General features: G+C 40.0%; 3 protein-coding genes across 4 annotated transcripts in view; 2 read left to right on the forward strand and 1 right to left on the reverse strand.

The window, feature by feature from the left end:
- LOC140940293 (potassium voltage-gated channel protein Shal-like) overlaps positions 1–23,959 on the forward strand; it is a 399,369-nt gene that overhangs the window by 160,399 nt on the left and 215,011 nt on the right. The window lies entirely within an intron of this gene.
- The window catches only part of LOC140940297 (apoptosis regulator BAX-like), a 276,596-nt gene that overhangs the window by 115,311 nt on the left and 137,326 nt on the right, over positions 1–23,959 (reverse strand). The gene's annotated exons all lie outside the window — the stretch shown is intronic.
- Positions 14,959–17,101, forward strand: LOC140941688 (uncharacterized). Its single transcript, XM_073390701.1, has one exon. It carries the CDS (start codon positions 15,096–15,098, stop codon positions 16,983–16,985), a length of 1,890 nt encoding a protein of 629 aa, XP_073246802.1. The 5' UTR covers positions 14,959–15,095; the 3' UTR covers positions 16,986–17,101.

A 23,959-nucleotide genomic window follows, 5' to 3' on the forward strand; every position in this document is an offset into this window, starting at 1 on the left:
ATCATGGTGGGAAAGTATAAACGTCCGACCAAGTTTGTGATCTCAAATTAATGTTCAACCGCCTTAACGTAATGTTTCCCAATCCGGTCTTTTGATCTAAACAATTGAAACACAAGTTAACAGATTTTTTTTAACATATTTAAAGGAAATCTTCCCTGAGACCGCCAACAGGAGGGAAAATGCAGTATTTCTTTCAGTCCTCTTTGCTTGTTCGAGTTACTTCAGCTCTCTTTCGTTGACCTAGGGCTACATCGGAACATGCAACGACAAATAAAGCGTCTTGTGCCCGTCTTTATACTGGAGACGCATAACAAGACAAACTACAAAATGTTTGCCCAAGTTCGTCCATACGGTTAATGCGTCCTTAGTATAAAGACGGCCATAGATGCATCACCATCTTGACGGATAATTATGCGTCCTCTAGTATAAAATACGGCCAATCTTGGCATGGCACTCGAATCAATTTTCAAGGTTTTATTTACCTTTCGATAGTTCCGATATGATTTACGCCGCGCCTTATCAAACAAACATTCAGTAATATGGAAATCGAAAAATACGAAGAGATGAAATATTAAACTACAGGCGAAACTACAAGGCAGCTGGCGTAAGTGCTGTCACGTCAGGGGACACAAATCGCCTGAACTGTAAGTATCCTGGAGAGTCCCATACAACTTACTATAACGACGTTACAGTAAATTGGATGGGACTTTTGGAGCACCTCAACAGTATCCGAGCGAGGCGTTATAATCCTTTTTTATGACACGGATTTGATTTTTAATTTCCTCTATACAGATGCGATTACCGGTCTATGCTTATCGTCAAGTTGTAATATATGCGTTTCAATTTTCGCCAGAACAATGAGGCTTATTTACTGCCGACTGGTTCTCAGCAGCACGCACTTTATTTGCCTCGATAATGACTCTCGTTGGAAGAAAATATTATCCCTCCCGCTGCCGTTTTGCGAAAACACGAGGCGCAATACGGATACCTTCAGTTTCTTCCAAAGGTGTCAATGCCGTCAAAACAAAAATAAATTAAGTTTATATCGTAAACAAAAGGACTTGCTGACCAAAGTAAAATTATTCCTCTCGACGAATAAATTTTCATTGCTCGCTGCGAATTTAGCCGCTAAAATAAAAATGTAAAACAAAACCGGATCGAAAAAATAAATGAAGTCACCAAAAAGCCGCCAAGACAGCATCTTGGTAGAGTCGTGGGGATTTTATTAGATAAGCTTCGAAAATTGTACACAACTGGAACGGTCATATAGAAATTTCTAGCCTTCCTCAAGCTATAGAAAATTCAGATATTTCAGAGAAAACAGTCGTTGGGTGCCTCTGAGTAAATAGAAGCTGGCTGTTGCAAAACCCGTACCGAATTTTATGAAAGAAGCCTCTCTCATAACGGAAATGTGTCAGCTGATGTGTTTTGGAACAGCCTTGCTGTGGAGGTGCGGCAATTGACATCCCCTTAATGTTTTTCAAGAAAGATCAAAAAATCTTAATTTAGAGATATGTATTATTTTCACACGGCCTCCTTGTTAAGTATGTTTGTTATTATTATTATTTTAGTATCTGAACGAAATACCATGTATAAGTAACGTTACCCGTTACCTTACCTTACCTCTGTGATGTGCGTAAATGGTTTTGGACAATAGACTTCCTCTGTTTATCAATAGTGTGCGTTAAAACAATGTTTCTAGCGATAAAGAAATAGTAAAAGTGCTATGCAAATTGTAGCATCACAAAGTTTTATGAACAACGTGTTAGTATGTACACCTATATTGTAAGCTCTCCCTAAAGAACACTCGATCACATACACTGCACCAGGAGCCTCCTGACTGCACTCATGGGTGCGCCACCTTAAGTGCAGCCTAATGTTTGTTAGCCTTACCTACAGAATCACTGGGTTACACTACACTTATGGGTGAGCCACCTTAAGTGCAGCCTATGTTTGTTAGCAGTCTACCTACTGAATCACTGGGTTACACTACACTTATGGGTGAGCCACCTTAAGTGCAGTCTAATGTTTGTTAGCTCTACCTAAAGAATCGCTGGGTTACATTACACTTATGGGTTCGCCACCTTAAGTGCAGCCTATGTTTTTTAGCAGTCTACCTACTGAATCACTGGGTTACACTACACTTATGGGTGTGCTACCTTAAGTGCAGCCTAATGTTTGTTAGCTCTACCTACAGAATCACTGGTTTACACTACACTTATGGGTGCGCCACCTTAAGTGCAGCCTATGCTTGTTAGCTCTACCTACAGAGTCACTGGGTTACAATACACTTACGGGTGCGCCACCTTAAGTGCACCCTATGATTGTTAACAGTCTACCTACTGAATCACTGGGTTACACCACACTTATGGGTGCGCCACCTTAAGTGCAGCCTAATGTTTGCTAGCTCTAACTACAGAATCACTGGGTTACACTACACTTATGGGTGCGCCACCCTAAGTGCAGCCTATGTTTGTTAGCAGTCTACCTACTGAATCACTGGGTTACACTACACTTATGGGGTCGCTACCTTAAGTGCAACCTAATGTTTGTTAGCTCTACCTACAGAATCACTGGTTTACGCTGCACTTATGGGTGCGCCACCTTAAGTGCACCCTATGTTTGTTAGCAGTCTACCTACTGAATCATTGGGTTACACTACACTTTAGGGTGCGCCACCTTAAGTGCAGCCTAAAGTTGTTTAGCTCTAACTACAGAATCACTGGGTTACACTACACTTATGGGTGCGCTACCTTAGGTGCAGCCTATGTTTGTTAGCTCTACCTACAGAATTACTGGGTTACACTACACTTATGCGTGCGCCACCTTAAGTGCAGCCTATGTTTGTTAGCAGTCTACCAACTGAATCATTGGGTTACACTACACTTATGGGTGCGCCACCTTAAGTGCAGTCGAATGTTTGTTAGCTCTACCTACCGATCAGAATCACTGGGTTACACTACACTTATGGGTGCGCCACCTTAAGTGCAGCCTAATGTTTGTTAGCTCTACCTACAGAATCACTGGGTTACACTACACTTAAGGGTGCGCCACCTTAAGTGTAGCCTAAAGGTTTTTAGCTCTAACTACAGAATCACTGGGTTACACTACACTTATGGGTGCGCTACCTTAGGTGCAGCCTATGTTTGTTAGCTCTACCTACAGAATCACTGGGTTACACTACACTTATGGGTGCGCCAACCTACAGAATCACTGGGTTACACTACACTTATGGGTGCGCCACCTGAAGTGCAGCCTATGTTTGTTAGCTCTACCTACAGAATCACTGGGTTACACTACACTTACGGGTGCGCCACCTTAAGTGCAGCCTAATGTTTGTTAGCTCTACCTACAGAATTACTGGGTTACACTACACTTATGGATGTGCCACCTTAAGTGCAGCCTATGTTTGTTAGCTCTACCTAAAGAATCACTGGGTTACACTGTACTCACGGGACTTAAAGCTCGCGCTCTTTTTAAAGAAAAAAGCTACCGTCCCGGTTTCGCCAAAAATCAAACTTTGTTTTCCCTAAAAATTTTACATCATACTTTGCCCGAAAGACGTTGAAAGTTTCTCCATAATAGAAGAGTTTTTTGGTAGGGTAAAACAAGTTTTGCTTTCAATACAAAGGTGCAAGAAATTATCGGAGCATAATTATAGCACACAGACGTTGTCATCTAACTCCTCGCAAGTAGCAGGAATAAGCCAAGTAATGAAGCATATAACGATAAATCGTCCCCAAATGGTCTCGATAGCTAAATTATACTTAACTTGCGAAAGAAGCTATTCTTTGTATCCGTCGTATTACCCATCGAAAAGGCGAGGAGTCATCGCATGACATTAGGTGTAACAGAGGTAATACTAACGGGTTTCACGAGTTCTATGTTTCGCCAAGAAACAAATTTAAAACTTCAATTCTTACCTTACAGTAGTCGGTTCTTTTACCTTGCATTCGACAACAAATTAAAGGCGAACAAAGAGCAAGTCGCACGAAGCCGCATGAAGTAAAATCCACCGATATGCACTGCATTCTCACTACAATTAAAGTAAATGTCGTGCAGTAAAAACGACGAGGAGAAACAGACGCCAGATCTTCGCCTCGGCAATGTATTCCAGCTACCAAGCCGGCGTATCTCCAGAAGGTGGTCTCGAAGTAGGACAAACCTTGTGATTTTCTTAGAAGCCCTTTGCGCGCAAACTAATTTATTCTGGCGCGAAATGAAGATTAACAAAATGTATACTGAAGTCTAAAGCCTGGTTTCCATATGATCGTCCGGATCGTCCCGATCGTCCCAGTCGTCTCAAAAAATGTTCAGACGATCGGGACGATCATATGGAAACGCTACCCAGACGATCGCAAACGACCCGGACGACTGAGACGACCTCGATCGCTTGAATAGAGTTGAGTTCTATCCGGACGATCGGGACGATCACGTAAATTTTGAAGTGATCATATGGAAACGCTCTCAGACGACTGAGACGATCGGGACGATCGAAGGCTATCCCAGAAGTCATCACTTTTATTCCAGTAATCGAGAATAAATTCGGCCCGGATGGCTCTGAAGCCGAAAAAATAGTACACAAATGTTCGCAGCGAGTGTGTGGGTTATTTGAAATTAGAGAAAGTCCGTGACATCAAGTTTTAGAAGAGGTACTATGTCTTCGGGGAACTCTTCCAGCTTCTCAGTGCCGCAAAATCATCCATTTATGTGGATTGTTTGCAAAACACGCGCAAAAATTCTATTGTCTGACCCAGAGACATCGCTGACGACCCCGCGTCTTCTTGCCTTTGAGGCGATCGAGACGATCATATGGAAACTACCAATCGCCCCAGTCGTCCGGATCGTCTCGAAATATTTTGAAACGACTGGGACGATCGGGACGATCCGGACGATCATATGGAAACCAGGCTTAATACACGGCAAGTAAATTTTCGCACTTTTGAGAAGCGCGACATATTAAATGGGATTAAGTCGGATTAGCTGCTCGCGAAGAAAGCATCTGTGCGTGGGATTGTACTTACAGTAAAAGCCATCGAAATAAATATTGCGTGTATCTGACGGGCAAGTTGGAGGGGATTCGGGGTTGGGATCCTTACATTTTTCGAAACAGATGGTACACTATTTCTGAAGGCTAAAAGTGGGATTTTCGTTACTTTAAATATCAAGTATATGTAACATTGATTACACCGTAAATAAAGCTTAAGAATATAGACTACTATCAAGGATGAGTTGAAATTGAATAATATATAGATTTAGCAAAGGCTAGAAGCGAAGCGTCCATACATTTACTTTTAATTACTTTAAACCATAACATTAAAACCTATGAAATCCAGACATTTATACTTAATTGATTTTAAGACAAAAAGATAAAATTTTAAATCAAATTCGTTCACTGTTATTAACAGTCTTAAAAAAAATTCTTACCCATACGTGTGCATGACTGACCCCTTTGAGAGCTAATAGCCCATGAAATTTATTGTTTTATAAAGGCTGCTTGTCATTCACGAAACTCTTTGGCCGCGTCCAGCTAGTTCACATTTTATGTTTATTAGTCAATCTTTCCACTCCAAAGGGATTCTACCTAAATGGTAAATCAGGCCGATATTTGTGTTTAGAATATGTTTTCTCTGCAAAATCGAACCGACAAACCGTTGCGTGTTATGTAGACGTGTTGTTCTGTTATGTTACGTGTTAGCCTGTAGGTTTTCTCCTGGCGCCGGGGTCAGTGCGGTGTCCAAAAGAGTAGGGGGCTTGCCGTCTTGGTCGGTACAGCTGGATGGCCCAGGGACTGCCCTAACAGTGGGTGGGTGGATCAGGCCCGGGGGCAAAACTAGTGGGGTAGGAGGGGAGCTATTTTGACACAACCCCTCCAGTAAGCAGCAGTGTTTATTAGAGGCTTTGACTGGCAAGTACCTTGTTCTTACTTTTTCTAGCCAGCTGAGTCATGATAATTGCAGAGCTCAGTGGGAGGTGCAGACAGTCACCCATTGTCCTAGGTGGGGAGGGTCAAAGTCTTGGTACCAAGGACACACTTAGGATAGGACCTGTAGACACTCACTGAAGCCATGTTTACATAAATTCAGGCAGATATATATTTAAGCTTATGAAAGCGAGGCCATTACCATCGTCTCTCTGTCTCAAATCTTTAGTACATGTCATGACATGAAATAATTACGCCTGAACTTTACAACAAAACTAAAACGAGACAAAAACTGTAATAATTACTTAGGCTCACTTTGGATGCAGCTCCTGAAATCGAGTAAGTGAGGTCAGAAACATTTCCTGTACTCTGCTGTAAAGGCCTGTAATTTCAACTTTCACTTTCGTTGCATCCCTTATTGTAGCTTTCCTCAACCCAAAAACCAAATAAACGAATAACAGAAGAATCTTGATAGCAGCTGTATTTCATTTTGTGGCGGCAGGGGAAGAACACGAACAGTAAAACTTTGAAATGTTATTACAAAAGATTTTTCCTTTAGTCCACCGTAAGAGCCTGCATGAAACGCAGCCATCGATGAAACCATTTGTGCGACACTTTCCTCAACCAAAAACCAGATTAATAAACAATTCAGTTTTGAATATTAAAACAGAAGAAGAAACTCGAAAGCAGTAGTATTTCATTTTGTGGTGGCAGTACAAGAACGCGACAATTTTAAAACTTCACTGAAATGAAAAATAGCCTTCAGTTGTAGGCAAGTCTGTCGGCAAACAAATTTTTAGATCTTGCATAATGTTTCATTCATAAATTCGCCTGTCAAAATATTGACCAAGTGGAGGGTGGGGGGACTAGGTTGTTCCTGCATTGAGTGTGACTAAGCAAAAAGAAAAGCTGTAGAAATTTATTAAGGACAATTTGTCGTAAGTCGAACACACAAACAAATTTTTTGGGTTTTACTCGCGTAATTCCGTTGGTTGGCCCTAAAATGGCTAATTTTGGGCCAAAACGAAACACTGAGGGCTGAGTCTTATTCTTGGTTTGCAACCACGTGACAAGGCGGCCATGTTGGGGGTCAAAACAAAAGAATATTTCCTCGAAGAATTTACATGAAAATAGAGTTTACCGATTCTTCGCGGCCCCTGTTCAAGGAAATAGAGATTTTTTCTATGTTGACTGTATGACTGTATATTTCAACTGTCAGTATTTTCCTTAATACACGCGCGAGTTACTAGAGTGCCTCCTCGGGATTTCGCCCAGACACCCTGCGAGGGCAATAAGTTACCTTATTTATCATTTGAACAACGGGAGCCAAGTCTCAAGCAAAATTAAACGTTGATAATAATACTGTAGGCTTAGTACAACGACATTCTTGTGCGAGGATAAAGATTTGCGCAAAATCTTTTTAGTACGCACAAAGCGATTTGTTGTAACGACGTGTCGCTGCGACGAATTGCTCAACTTGTTGCCTAGTGTGTTCAGTGTGTTCTGACCTTTAGAATTTGTCACAATGAAAAGAATTCTTATTATTGTTGATTTTGTCTTTGATGATGTTGCAACATATTTTCGTGATACTTTTTTTCGTCACTAGGATACGTTCAAGTCAAAGTTGGTGGAATAGAGAAGGTAAAGTGGGCGCACGTTGGTTGTGTCGATCCTCAGGGAAATTTAATTTCTTCTAAAGTAAGCGAATGGTTTGGACAGGTTGTCCTGCAGGCCGTTTTTTCGTTGGGTTATCAGAGGTAAGCAAAGGTAATGTTAATTCCATGGCTGGATGTTTGGAAGCCGTAAATCAAAAACAAGGGAAAACCAACCAAATTTGCCCAACTGTTGGCAAAGTTGTCAGAGGCTCCCTCTGCCCAATTCTCCACCAAAGTATAAGAAGATAAATCCTCCCTTACACGGGCCAACGTTTAAAAGTTAACTTATTACAAAATCATAATTAATAATGTTGAAATTGGAGACCATATCACCCCTTACCATATTAATCTCTCTATTTCAAATTTCCAGAAATAGTATTAATATATTTATAACTTTTTCCTCACGATCACATTTACAAAAAACGTCAACAACTTTTTACTTCCCTTTACATCTGAACAACATAATTATGCTATTTTTTGCCCTTTCCTCCCGCTATACTTTCTGCAACCAACTGATTATGTCTGTTGTAGAACGAATTGTCGGAAGAATAAATATTTCCGATTGGTGGTTAAGTACATAACCTTCCATGCACCAACAAATTCAAACTTTCTCCTCCTACCCAGCTACAGCCTCTCCTAATGTAGTCAGTCTTTAAGCCATTTTGAATGTCATTAAATGCTTATCATTTCTCGTTTGTAGCTTTGTAATGGTGACGAAATCGGGCCCTGCTGTAAACCTAAAAATAACCGACAACAATGGCGGAACGTATTGCCGAACGTATTCAGTTGATTTGACCTTGGCTATCAAATGCCTTTTCCCCTACTACCCTTTCGAAGCTTTGGAATGGACCAGGAGACGCAGAATTGGTATCGTTATTACTATTTTGTTTACTCACATGGTGCAATAGTCTTGCAAAATAAATGTTGAATTAATACTACCTGAGATATACAGCTGAATCTCCCGCTATCGATCAAGTAAGATGTGAAAGTTGAACAGATTTAGAGTCACGTTTACGGAAATCAGCAAGCGATTCAGATTCACGTGGACAATTTCTCAAAGCAGGAAATGAGTAAATAAAAGCTGTGAAAAATAATTCTTATGGATAAGTCTGATTTGAACATTTTTGGTCACATGATACAAATTGATGTTTGTCTTTTGCTGTTAACGTGATTCTAAATCACTCGATTAGCATCATATGATGGCTTGAATTTATTCCAAGAACAAAAAGAGAACAAGAAACTTACAAATAACGGCAAAGTAAACATTTCCTAGTGACCGAAGTAGCTTCAATCTTAAGAGCTTGTTACTGACACTTGTGAAGACTTAAAGATATCTTTAAAAGAATGAAGGGCAACTATAAATAAAACTTACTATTTTCTTTAAAAAAAGAACATCGCGGGAAACCATGTATCGACAGTCTTAACCTTATTCAGAGAGCGGGGTCTTTTGGAACTCCCCCAACCGCCCCCAGCCGAAAATTTGAAAAACTTGAAAACCTTTTAAGCTATGTCCACGAAAATTAGCGCCTTTTTTTAATTATCTAGAAACATTTTAAAGTTGTCATGACGTGTACTTCAACTTGACTTTGCCATTGCTCCATGCTCACTACTGAGATCTGGGTAGTGCTTCTGATTGGTCGTGCCGCGTGGGAAATTTGCTTCAACCAATCAGAAGCACTACCCAGATCTGAGTAGTGACGAGTCATCAGTATGGAATTTCTGCGTTCATTTCTCAGACGTCATTGCGCGGGGAAACCAGTGGTGGCAGGCATGTGATAAAACATGGACTGGACTGGATTTGTAAAACATGGACGGGAGTAATAAAACATGGATTAACAAGTCGCTTTTATTGGAGCGTACACTTCGGCGTCGTGGTTGGGGATTAATTAAGAATGCGGAGGTATAGTAAGAAATGATATTTTTCCAGATACCCCTCCATAAAAATACCCTTACTTTTCTCCTTTTGTGTAACAGATGTCTTAACTTCTTCACAGGAAGTCTGCTACGCAGGTGCATGACCATGGGTGTAACCCAATTCGATTATCATTTCTGTCATAAATGAATGATCTCAATTCCACTTCTTGTATTTCCTCTACAACAACACTTTCCTTAATGTACAGTTAACTTCACACCTTCTCCAGCAACGTAACTAAATCAAATCAGTACACTCCCTTAAAAAAACTTGCTGAAAATGCACAATCTCAGGATAATTCATGAACAACATAGCAACATAAAGTAGAAATACGTATCTCGCAATAACCCTCGCGAAATTCGGTTCTTTAGTAACCGTACTCAAGCCCTGTCGAGCGGGACAAGGAACTGGATGGGTGACCCTCCGCAAATTCCGTCGCGATCGAAGGACCGTACTTTCTTCTTTCTTTTCTTCTTCTTCTTTTTTGCCTATTGAGTGGTGTTCAAAAGTGTATTGAAAAGCATATTTAGCATTATTTTGGCCGATGGGTTAAGAAAAAAAAAAACGAACAAACACAGCAATACAGTTCGTCAGTAATCGGCTCCTGCATAATCGTAATTTGATCTATTGGCGGGGAATTTATTAAGCGTCAGACTAATAAATTTGGCTTTTCCACGGTGTAAAACAAATTCAGGCGAAAAAGACAAGGTTTTGACGGTAAAAAGCCAAACTGAAACGCACTTTGAAGAAACATCGCGCGACATAACAGGACAGAAACAAACTCGTCTGCGAAGTGAGACGCAATGAAATGATTGCTCTTCTATCTCGATTTTCGCTCCTATTTTGAAGCTACTAGTCAAAATTGCTTCAATTTTTTCTGTAAAATACTTTTGTAGTCAACAAAGTGTTGTTGGTATAGGTAATAGCATGATTTGTGGTGATATTTGGCATAAATACCACAAGTGATATTTCGAAATTGTTATACGTAACTTCACGAGCCCTTAGGCGAGTGAAATTTGAGACGATTTTGATATATCGCGAGTGGTATTTATGCCGAATGTCACGTACAAATCATGCTATTATTTGTTTATACTACTACCCACAAATGGTTTGTAATTTTTACATGTAGGTATTTCAAATTAAGCTGAACTACCACTGCTCTAAGCCAATCAAATAGCAGAAATTTCTCATGTAGTAGTATAATAGAGGAAATACAGAAAGTGGAACTGAGATTTCGTCTTGCGCAATTTACAGCCACGGTCATGCACCTAGCAGTCTGTTACACAAAAGGAGAAAAGTAAGGGTATTTTTAGGGAAGGGTATCCAGAAAAATATCATTTCTTACAATTCCTACGCATTCTCAATTAATGCACAACCACGACGCCGAAGTGTACGCTCCCTAAAAGCGTCTTTTTAATCTATGTTTTATCACTGCGTCTTTTATTAATTCATGTTCTATCAATCTCGTCCATGTTTTCCAACCAGTCCAGTCCATGTTTTATCGCATGCCGTGGTGGCATCGTGAAATGTCGGCTGTTTTCTCAGGCTATTTTAATGTATTGTAGAATTACACTCAATTTAGCAGTATGTTATCAAATTTTTTATAATGTTGTGTAATCCAGGCTTTTTAAAGACTGATTGGGAAGAAAATCTAAAATGACCAGATGACACTGAGATGTTGGGTTCCTGAATTTCTATTAGTGTTTATTTCTTACGGAATTTCACCGCTTGCCGATTCAGTACACCGGTCAATAATTATTCAATTACGACCGCCTCGATTTATACGGGTTTCAAGTAAAATGGAACACCTTTTAAGATTATTTCAAAATGGCAGATCAAAGATGGTGGATGGTTTTGGACCCTTATTTATTAACAAGTGACGTCATTATGACATCACTGCTATTTTTGACGATCATTTATGTGTTAGCTAATTTCTTGATCTTATCAGACGCCTCACTTATGAGTCATATTATATATTTCCATTCACACCAGACCACACCAATTTTAATGGCAAAATTTCAAAATTTAATTGCAAAATCTAAATTCAACAATGTGACGTCACAATGACGTCATAACACGTCATTGTGTCAGTCAAGTTTTGCCAAAATGTTGGAAATAATGAGTACATTACTCTGTTATAATTTTGGGGGCCGTATCATGAGCGTTTTGAAGTTATAGAGGGGGCTACAGGAGCACCCCCCTAGTCGCAGCAAGCAAAAAAAAAACCCGGTCTGATTAGTCTTGATATCAGGGCACTTGTCAGGACCCTCAAATCTGCCGACTCGGGTTAAAGGTGGCAAAGAGAACAACACTTATCATATTTCTTTTATATGTAAATGACTTTCAGGTTGGCCCAGTCTGGAGTCTATTCAAGATTTTATTGCGAGTGGGTTTCACCTTGTTGCAAAAGCAGCCAGCAGTTACGGAACAGCCAACGGATCTAGCTGGCGTTTGTCTTTCTCGGAAGTTGAAAAGAAGCTCTTCAAGTGGTCTGCGAATGCATATTCATGCCTTAATGAGGTTTTGCGAAGTTTGAAGACTATAATAAAAGCTTATAACTGGTATCCATTAACATCTTACCACATGAAAACAATATTGTTCTATGAGTGTGAGGCCAAGCCACATCCATTCTTATGGGGCTTTGATCAGTTGAGCAACAGATTGATTGATTGTTTGTTGAGGTTAGAACACAGCTTAATAACGGGATTTTGCCCAAATTATTTCATGAGTGTCATTAATCAATTTGAGTCTTTTCCACCGTATGAACGATATCGGTTAACTGCAGAGGTGCAGCAGGAGTTGAAGAATAGTCTTATATACCAGCCCATATATCCTAGATTCTGGTAAGCAGCAGAACCTTTTTATCCCAAACAATCACTTGTTCAGTACATATATCCTCTAACTCCTCTCCCATGCTATGTGCAGTGATAAAGTAAAATAAATGATCTTGAACGTTTACGAAGCAGATATTAAATCTTTGAGGGAAACCATTATGCATTATGCTTTTAACTTTTATTGCATTTCTAGTTCAAACTACCACTGGGAATTGTTTTTGCCGCATTTATAGTAAAGGAAGTTGTTTCCACCTACAGAAAGTTCCTGGAAAACAGTGTTAGAGAGTTAATGGAACACTCGACCTTTCGGTTCGTTACACGTTTTTCCCCGAAACGTTAAAGGGAATATCTGAAAAGGTAGTGCTGGAGCGCTAACCATTTGTATGGAAAAATCTGGTTTTCTGGGAAGAATTCAAATGGAACGATGTATCTCGACGAATTGACCCAGAAGTTTCTGTACCCATAATTTGTCCACAATTACCAGAGTGCCAGGCTATCCCGAGAAGACAACACGCAACGCCCCAGATGGCTGCTTCAAATGATGAATCTTAACTCCGCCAAACCGTTTATTCCTGTGATGGCTGTTCTTTTCTCGTCGCTTCTGTTAAACAGACTTCTTCCAACACAAATATCGTATTCCAGGCAAGAAAGATTAAGGTTTTAACCGTCGGTACTATGGTTTTAATTTATTACCTTTCCCCTTTTATTTGAGTCTCTTAGCGTGGCAAAACACTTGCATCAGGCTCAATCCTTGACGTTTTGCTTGTTAAGATAACGCGCAGTTTCATTTGTGATTGAAAAGTCAACCAAAAATTCGTTCCATTCGAATTTAGTAAGCGTTCCTGTTTTTCTTGGTTGGGATCAGTTCTAAAAGAAACAAACGTCAGGCGTGTTCCATCCATTCAAATTAACCCAAATTTAATTTCAGCTTATGCAGACATTCGCAGCAGTGTTTTTGAAATGGGATTGATTTGGACAAAAAATAAACCCGATTACCAAACAAAATTTACTCAAGTCCTTAGTTTTGTTTTCCATCAATTTAACTTGTTCAAATAGCAAAACCGCCGGGTTGCCGATGAAGTGGTACACAATCATATATTTCCTCTCATCCCATCTAGTCTTGAAAACAAGAATGCCTGTTTCCGGATTTTTTGGTTGAAGTTTCAAGGACAAATGAAACTGCACTTTATCTCACCAAGAAAAACAACAGGAATGTTTGTTGTCTCCCTTAAGGATATATTGCATATTCTGGTCTCGATTTAGTGTGAAAGCCATTATTTTTACTCATGGGGTTATCTCTTAGGGTAATGAGTACAAAGAAATAAGCTGTTAAAATATTGAATTTAACATAATGTGTAGTTATCATTTTTAGTTATCCCTCTCAATGAGTTCTGTTACTCTAAGGACAAACTTCGCTTGTAAAATCTGTTTAAGGAAAAAGAAATCACTGTACTCCCTTTGGTGTTGTATGCTCTTGTAATTGTATGATCTCGTTTGGGAATCAAATATAGCCTGCGCGATCCCTGGATTGGTCTCCTTTTTCGTTTTCATCTTCATTTTTCGGATGGGGACAGGGTGGGAAATTTCCCAGAATTTATTTTGGTATGTCGTCACATGCTACCTCTAACGGTTGACATTCTACTCTCAAAGGTAGTCACATTCCAATGTACTCAACCAGTGATAGTGATCTTGTGAGATATGATCGAAAGGATAATTAAAAGAGGAAAAGTGCATAAAGATTAGGACTTCAGGTTCTCCTCCTCCTCCCCCCACCTTTCTTCCCTTTTTACCCCTTCCCTATTCCTCTTTGTCTCTAATCTGTTATTCTCCCGCCCTGGTATCGTCTCTTCATCAGGGCCATAGTTTTGCAAATGTCTGGGAAATGAAAAACTCAAAGAAATGTCCACAGAGCTGTTCACTTTTCCATGAATACGAAAATACTGTGAAAACCCGTTAACATACACACCAATTAAAAGATGCCTAAAAGAAGAAAGGTTTATTTATAAGACACGAGGAGAAGGACAGCATTAAAAGAGAAGGAAGTAAATGTAGATGCGTGGTAATCTGAATAAGATGAGCGATGTCAAGAGCGAACTGGGAGTCGATCTCCAGATAATTGATGAAGAAGCCTTAAACTTAGCGTGACGCAAGTATTACAGCTTTTTTGTTATGACCCCAGTATGGAGACTCTCATCCGGCAACTGTTTAGCATAAAGACTAGACAGAATAGTAAATGTCAACTGATGCATAAGATACAGTACTTCAAGTCTAGTTTGCGTAGCAGGCTTCAGTTAGGTTTTTGGCGTGCGTGTCCTCGAAATTTCTGAATTGGCCCTAAAAATCCGGAACCTGCTACGCAGGCTACTTCAAGTCTTTTTGCAGGTTCCAAGTTCCTTGAAAATGGTCTGGTTGAGTGCTTTCGTTCCAGCGTAACTTGATAGAGCAATGACCCGACACGACATGTTTTTAATCTGAACTATTTTAAGCATACAGCATCTTTTTTGATAGCTCGAGTTGCATCGTCATGGAAACAGCGCACACAACTTAAAACGTAAACCAATCATATGGTGTTCCCCTTGATAAACAGGAAATTCATTGTTATCTGTTTTCACTCACTTACTCATGCTACAAAGAACTTAAAACTGAACAAAGACCCTGACAAGAGACCTCACGAAGCATCGCAGTTATTGCGGTACTTTTAACTGTTTTCCACACGTTTTCATCAGGTTAAATTAACAGCTGCTGCTTTGTGCAGGTTCTTATGATTAGGGATGGGAGGAAGAAACAGATCATTGCTTATCATAAATAAGTCAAGCGAGGCTCATCTCAAACTCAAGCTCTATGTCTCCTGTGATCCAGTCTGCTTCATGCCGCACACATCAAAGGAAATCAAGCCAAATGGTAAGCTGTTTTACACCAGCGAAGGGGGGTGCAAGCTCGAGTTAGCCGCAGTGTTAAAAGATCCAAAGCAACCGAAAAAGGTTCTTTTAAAACCACAGCAGTGGGTTGGGAAAAAATATGTAAGGATCACGGAATCTCTCGACGTAATCGAAGATGACCTTTCTAATTATCCAGAAGAAGAGAAAGAGGGTCTCCGAAAAATAAACAGGGATAAAGAGCTAGGATTGACGTCCGATGGGCGGCGCAATTTTTACCACATTTTGAGGCTAGATATGGACGAAGTTCGTAAACTGTCACAGAATAATCAGGATAAAGAAATTGCGAGGGCGTTCCTCAGGGAGTTGCAGATTTGGCATCCTGATCATAATGAAGATGGTGATGTTGCCATGGTCCGTGAGTTGATAATGGCGTACAGCATTTTAAAAGATCGAGAAAAACGTGCACGGTACAACAACTTGGCGGACTACGACAAAGGGTGGCTGTCGGGTAAACGATTCAAAGCTGTGTTTTGGCCTGAGTGCGAAACCGTTGCTCAAAGGCTGGCATGGATGAAGAGAATGGGTCTCCTTGCTTTATCGGCTGGTCTTACGATCGGAGGAATCGTAACAATTGTTTTAACCGCTGGTCTATCATCTCCTTTGTCACAATGTGCTGTCAAAGGTGGTTTCGATTCCTTACGCGAGACTATTAGCAAGGAGGCAGTCCTGGATGGACGTGATGTTCAAAAGCATCTCATTTCAACAGGTGCTGGATATCTCCTTGCCTTTCTTCAGGGTGGAGCGGCCATAGGAGCATCCCTTGTGCAGTCTACAGCACTTTCAGCGAGCGAGTTCTTAGGAATAAGAATTGCCATTGCCACTGGATGTGCAACTGTAAAATCTCTGGGCACAGATGCGAAGAGTTTCATGGACGGTGGAAAGATCACGGCTAAACAGGCATTCTGTCACGCTGCTTGTCATTGCACGGCAGCCGTTGCTGCAATACTTACAGAACACGCTATTCCCAAGGATATGCGCCTTGGTACTGCTGCTGAAACAAATTCAAATCTTGAGATTGCAGCGGAAGAGATTGGCGAGCAGGGTCTAACCGATCAAGCAAAGTCAAGCCTTTTGGAGCGAATTCCAAACTTTACGAAAGTCATTACTGAAAAAGCTGGGCAGTTACTCACTGCTGAGAAGCACTCAGATGATACTGAAGCGCACCTTCCAGAGGCGGATAGTTTCTCCCTACCTGATGACGTGCTTCTGGAGAAAGCGTTTGAGCTTAAAGCGCTTGCAGAGAAGTCCTTACAGCATGACTATTTGGAAGATCTAAGCTTTGAAGAAGGCAACGTAGATGGTTCAGAATGCACCCAGGACGACGCTGAGGTGCATTTGACTGACCAACAGTCAAACAATGGTGGAATTGTCATGTATTTATCTAATGGTTGGTGGTATTCGGGATTATCCAAGATGATTGTGAGTTACCTGCTAAACAACAAAGAGCTTACAAAGAAAGTGAGAGGGAATGGAAAGCAAGTAAAAATCCCATACAACGCGAGGGAAATGAAAGTGCGTTTCAAAATATGGCGACCCACCTCCGGCTGGGGTGACGTTTTTAAATATGATCGTTTGAAAAGATGCTGGTGTGAGCCGTACGAGCCACATGTATTCCACTACCCAACACCAGTGACTCGCACGTTTACCATCGAAGGTACTCTGTGGTGGGAAGCGGTGATGAAAGTAACAGACGAACATCACAACGAAAAAGACGACATGTAAAGAATTTCATTGAAGGCTATCTCCGGTGTGCTTGGTACACCAAAAGAAACAAGAAAAACTAAACTTAATTTCGATCTACTATCATCTTCTTGGTAGAGCGAGACCGCATGCTATAACCCAACTTAGATTACCAGTGTGGTGGATGATACTCACAGTGGAGGTAGTACAAAGCTAGTACGCTTTACTTCCACAAAGACAAAAACATTAAAGAGACGGCCTTCAATTGTCTCATTTAAACTCAGCTCGTAGAAAGTACTAAAAACGGATCGAACAGCCATCTTTCTGTTCACGTCGTTTAAGCAGATGTTTAGCAAAACACAATTATCTTCAAGCCTTCAATAATAGAACCTCTGTTAAGCGGACACCCAGTTAAGCGGACACTAAGTCGGGTCCCGAAATTAACGTCTTATATTTCTCTTTATAATGAACCCCTATTCAGAAGACACCTCTATTAAGCGGAACGGACACTTAACATAAATCGTATTTGGCTAATTTCTATTGTTAAAAACCTCTATTAAGCGGACACCAGACTGAATTGACAATGGTAGAATTTGGATTACTTCCTTGAAATACCTATTGTGGTCGATTGAGGGACGGACCATTAGAAAACTTATGGGAGGGGGGGGGGGGGGGCGGGCGAAGTACAAAAAAAAAATCGCGCAAGGGAAAATTAAATGAAAAAAAATTCTTGCACGCCAATTAATCCTAAAAAATATTCATGCTATGGCCTAAGAAAAATTCATACAAGGAATTTGATAAGGAGAAAAAATTCCTGCGGCTCGAGAATTCCCCTCCCCCCCCCCCCCCCCCATAACTTTTCTAATGGTCCGTCCCTAAAGAAAGATAAATTAATACATTTAGCTGTTAGTAAACTGTAGGTTAGACTAATATTCGGCAGTATAATTGTCATCCGCGATCAAAGTTCACCTCAAGGTCTCGCGCAAAGTACAGCACAGCTTTCTTAGCTTCCTTCGACTCCAACATATGGAATTTTATCACAGTACAGAGTAACCGTTGAATGTTAATCTTTAACAAACGTTGCGCAATTTTTACAACTATTATTGAGTGGATACCCTCTATTAAGCGGACACTTAGGAAGGTCCCGAAGGTGTCCGCTTAAAAGAGGTTTCATGCACTCAGTTATTATCATATTATTTTTTTTGACGTGCTTAAGATCGCGTGACATACCGAGAAAAAAGAAAAGAAAATCATATCCATTATAACGTTTTAGTGTAATTGCTGTTAGTTAAATTAACGGAAGATGATTGCAGTTACTTTTTACCATGTGTACTTAGGAATTGCAGCAGCAACTGTGAACACATATAGTTTACTTATACATGTATACTTATATATCAGATATAATTAACGTTTGTTTTACGAAGTGCACTAACGTCTGTATAAGCTGAACCACTGAATAGAAACAGCTGTTAAAGGTCAAATAGAAAATTGGTTTGTTTCCCGGAAAATGTTTGTATATATTCGGAAAAAAAAGGATTTCAATTTTCATGATTTCAATCATTTTTACTTATAGCGAAATTTAACGACATGGTGAGCCACTGAGTGAATTGGGTGGAGAAACTATATGGGTGTGGCTAGGTACGGGGTATGCCCCACGGAACTTTAAAACTTCGAGTTAGGGAGCACGTTGCACATAGTTTTCACCTTCACAAACACCATTCCAATTGAATTTGCACTTTTCCTTCCAGTAACGGGGCCCAGCGATTCCCTTTTCCGATGTGAACACTGATTCATTTTGATAAAGTTGTCAGCTATTTTTTCTTTGAACTCTTGACACATTTATCGCTATCGCGGCAGATATGTTCTGTGATTTTTTCGCGTAGCTTAAATTCGAGGAAGTAGTGGTATCCAAGGAGAACCTTGTTGAAGTTTTTCATTATATATCCAACACCGCTCCACCAGTTTTTGTGAATTACATGAGTTCGCGATATTAAAGCAGTGAAGGCAACTCTAACTGACTCTAACTCTGTAATAAATTTAAAATCAATAATTAACAAATTTTTAACGTTACTAGATTTTTTTAACTAAGTACAAAAAAGTAAACCACTTACTAATACATATACTAATACCTATAAACTTCAGTGGCGAAGGCTTTCTAAACCATTATATCCTTTTTGAAGGAAGGTTTGAGATTGCATGCATCATAACTATCACCTAATGACTGTTTTGAATTTTCCGGGAAACAAGGTGATTTCGTCTGTGAAAACAGATTTAAAGGTCAGAGACGAAATCACCTTGTTTCCCGGAAAAATTCGAAACAGTCATCAGGCAATTGTCATGATGCATGTAATCTCAACAATTCCTTCATTAAGGATATTATGGTTTAGAGAGCCCTAACGACAGAAGCTTCGAAATATTACCTGAGGAGAGGCTTATTAGACGATTACATTGTTAATCATTTCCACTCCACCCCTATCGTGGACATATATAATAATCTCATCAGTCAGTAAAAATCTCAATTTTCAAATCAATCTCCTCTCATCAATTAGTCAAGTGAATCAAATCTCTTAGCCTAAAGGGTTTAAGGTCTAGTTGAGTTCAAGACACCCAGTGCCTTCCTCCACCCCCCCCCCCCCCCCCCTGATCCGCCAATGTCAAAATAATTTGGAGCAGCAATAACGTCTGTTCTGCAGGCTAACTGTATATGGCCAATGTCCTATCAAAAGTGCCTGATTCTGTCGTTCGTAAAGAGACAATGAAGGTTATTGTACAGCCAGGCGAATGTTATTATGTTTTAGTGATGGAATATAATCGTCTGGTCGTTATTTTTGTTTTGGCAAAACAGACGTAAGTTACACCGAAAAGACTAAGAGACAATTATTAACTGAAAAAGGCCAGCGGTAAGATCAATCACATACGTGGACGTCTCAATTTCCTGTTACAAATCCCTGGGAAGGGGACCTCCATAATGAAAGGAACAAGAATGCCCGTCTTTCTCCATAAGAGCGTAATTGTATATTTTTGTATAGGTGTTCAGGACAGAAGAGTGTAGAAGACAACATCTAGATAATTCAGAAATGCGCGCCGGGACAATTGCCAGCTACATTTCACAGAAAAAGAAAAAAAAAGTCAGAGGAAAAAGAAAGCTAATTCAAATTAAGGGAAATGCGGAGGAAATAGAAGTGTATTTCAAAGTTAGGCGACCCACCTCTGGCTGGGGTGATTTTTTATCGGCTTTCGAAATATGCTGTTGTGGGCCGTTCGAGCCACATATATTCCACTACCCAAATCCAGTAACTCGAAGGTACTCTGTGGAGAGAAGCGGTGATAAAAGTAACATGAGGAGGAAGAAGACGGCCCATAAAACATTGACTTTACCTATCGAAAGTATCCTCCTTTGTTTGGCGGCAAAGCAGGACAATTGCATTCACAAAACTTACGTATAAGATGTACAACGGATTTTGTTAGCAAGGACCTTTTCTAGGAACTATGTTATGGTAAGGTAAGGTAAGGTAAAGCCTCTATTTAAAGAGGGTAAACACGTTACAGTTATGATAAAACTGATAAACTTGTGGCCCTCTATAAAACATAAAAAACAAAATTAATATTAAAATATTTTTAGACTGTCATTATAAAAAGAAATTAAAAACTATCTAGTCAAGAGTCTTATTTAGAAATTTTAATTATTTGAAAACTACTAACTATCTAAAACAAGTTATTATACAGACTTAAGAGCCAATGTCTGTAATTTTCGAGAATCGGTTGACAGTCGTGAATTTTTGAATTTCTTCATATTTTGCTCAAATAATCTCTATAGTACACTAATTTCAAAAATCACCTTAAAACTTGTAACAGCTTTTTATTTTTTCAGGAATCAGGTAAAGTTTGAAAAACTCTAAATCGGCGCTCTTTCGAGTATGAAATTAGCGAAAATTGAGCAATCTTCGCGCTCGTACATAAAAACGGAATAATATCTCTAGATGAAATCAAGTCACAAAACAGACACACATTTTTACTTTATAATTCAGCAATTAACTTTAAATAAACCGTTTAAATGAGACTCTACCGGTCGCAAGAAGAAACACGGTTTTAGCACTTTTCAAAAATGGCAAATTTGACCTAACTTCACCATCGTAAAAACCCACTTGGTACATGCAATTTCAGTATGAAACATAAACTGTATTAATGCATGTCCTTTGTTGTTGTTTGTGTTAAAATATTTCTGGCGGCATTCCAAATGCGCACCGTCGAGAGACAAAAACCTGAAGCGTATTTTGACACCAGGAAAGCGCGTGCAACAAGCAAGTTTCGACGCTTGGAATATTAATCCTTTGCAAACATAAGTTACTTCGACATTTAAACCCTAGTCAGAGTTGTAACGGTTTCAGATTATATTTCGGCGTTTCTGTTCAGTTTAACATGATTCCTTTCAACTGATTTTTGCGATAAACCATAATGAAGAGACACGAATACGCAGTTCAAATCAAAGTTCGTAGAGAGGAATATTGTCAAAATACTCGCTTATTATAGTTTTAATCGTATTGAAACCTTAAAATCAGAAAAGTTATTCACTTACCTGAACTTAAATGCTAGACGGGGTCACAGTACCGCTAACTAAATTCTGCATCAAGGCAGATTCAAAGTTAAGTTTGTGTTTGTTTTCAATCTGTCAACACGAGGGAAGATAACGTTCCGGAAGTGCGTGACGCGTAACGCGCAGGAAAAGAAATTGCTGGTATTCGTGTTTTGCGGTGCAAGTCTTTGTTGTATGTTCGTATAGCATCTCGCACATATTCAAACTTGGTTTGTGGCGCCTGTGGCCCCAGTAATGCTGAATTTATTGCGATCATAGAAAAGATGTCGTGAGTCACTTGGTATGCTCCTGACTTGTTAGTCACGTGAGTATGTTAATTAGAAGTAAGGTTTTCTGCATTTACGGTAGGTGACCTTTGTTTGATCCACGAAATTGGCGCATGAACATATGAGTTTTTCCTCACCACCGCTAAATGTTTGGTTCCGGGTGGCGGTGCAACAAATCACGTGGTACCGTTCTAGATCAGGCTACTGGCTGCTCATAGAGGGGTCCATAAAGGCACATTGATTGATGACTCTGTATGGCCTGAAGGAAATGATTTACGCAGACGTTTTCTGAGCGACGAAGGTGCAGCTTTTACACTCCTGTTTTTCGTTTCGAAAATAGACGAGCACGCAAGCGAAGCGAGCGCGCGAGAGAGATCTCCTTGCGCTAATAGTCAATAAATCCCATGCGGTTTTTATTTTCATACGCGAAAATCGACGATCAAAGAGAAAATAGATCGACGATCTCTAACGAAAAAGTAGGGGGTCTGTGAACAGGCTACGAAAGTGCTTGCTATTATTTTAGTGAACTTTAAAAGAGGTCTCAGGTGACTATGCTAACGTCATGAAAAGTCTACTTAGCTTGTTTAAGTTTAGCTAGGGCAAGAGGAGGAGAGGGGTGGGTTGGTACACATACAAAAATTCAAGTCTTTATCACTCCACTTAGAGCTAGCAGACTTTGTTTGATCCACAAAATTGGCGCATGAAAAAAAAAGTTTTTACTCACCACCGCTAAATGTTTGGTTTCGGGTGGCGGAGCACAAATCACGTTGTACCGTTCCAGAACCGCCTACTCTCTGCTCATTTAAAAGGGGTCCGTAAGGGCACATTAATTAATGACTCTGCGCGGCCTGAAGAAAATGATATACGCAGACGTTTTCTGAGCGACGAAGGTGCAGTCTTTACACTTCTTTTTCTTTTCGAAAATGGCCACGGACTTCTCCCCTCGCCCTTCCCTGCTAGGCAGTCGTTTTTGCCTGAGGGATACCACCACGAAGGAGTTTTAGCACACAGGTCTCTGCTGGTGCAGACCTAGCGAAAAGGGCGTTCTCCATCTGAAATTTTAACTCGATATGAAAGGCTATTTTCTGATTTGGTTAAAAGATGATAAGTAAAATGGCTGAGACATTTTAAAGCATTTTTTCATTTAGGCGACGGATTTTGACGATATGAAAAAGTACTTGTCAGTGAATTGGTTTATTTTCTAGCCTGCGAACAAGTGCCGGGGGGGTGGTGGCGGAGAGAGCCAGGTGACTATTCCTTTTTTTAGGCGGGAGCTAGCATGTACGTGCATTCTGGTCTAACGCCATAATGTGTAGACTGGCCTTCAAGGGGCGGGAGATCAGATCGTCAACAGCAGGTTGAGGTCTAGCCAGAAGATACCCTTGCTGCAGAGGAGCAAAGCAATACTACTTTCAGTAATTTAAACATGTTAAATACTTGTATTTCGCTCATTAAATGTGTCCATTGTCCATTGTCGATTTGTGGTTTTTCAGGAATGTTCTTTTGCGGAGCATTGGACAATTTTTCTTAAACCAGTTTTTTACTCGTTTCCATTTCCCTGCTCTACCTTCATGCTGCATACAGCTGTGCATATGGCGTACGTGTGTACCTAAATCCCTCAATTCATACTGAGGTGATCGATAGAGAAGTCTATACGCCAAGCGGGGTTAAGATTAGTTAATAAAAACCAAAGGCTCAGAAGGCTAAGTGCAATGAAAAGAAAACTAGTGTGAAACGTTTTGCAGACTCAGCTTACTCTATTTGTTTTCTTTCTCTGTTTGAGTTTCGGCTTGTGCATCTTAAAATCAAGTTTAGTTCGACCTGTTTTGGGGAATATAAAATATAAAAATAATTTTAAAAAAACAGTGTTAATTGTCATTTTATTTTTTCTTGTACACTCGTGCGATGATTTATCCTTGTCTGTACAGTTGCGTGACAAGACTCAAAATCACACACGGGCTTTCATCACGCAACACAGGGTTTAGTCCGTGGCTTAACGACGGAAGATTTCAGTAAACTGCGGCCACTTGCAGTTGAAACGACTGGTAAGTAAATTATTATAGTTCTCGTATCTCATTTAGAGCTAGCAAGCCGTTTCTAGCGGCTTTATTTAGGTGCAGAAACTCGAGGTAATATTTACACTCAACACGAAATTA

Source organism: Porites lutea, chromosome 6, assembly GCF_958299795.1.
Source record: "Porites lutea chromosome 6, jaPorLute2.1, whole genome shotgun sequence".
Taxonomy (NCBI): domain Eukaryota; kingdom Metazoa; phylum Cnidaria; class Anthozoa; order Scleractinia; family Poritidae; genus Porites; species Porites lutea.

Coding starts and splice junctions, on each gene's coding strand:
- LOC140941688 (XM_073390701.1), top strand. CDS start 15,096: ATGGGAGGAAGAAACAGATCATTGCTTATCATAAATAAGTCAAGCGAG.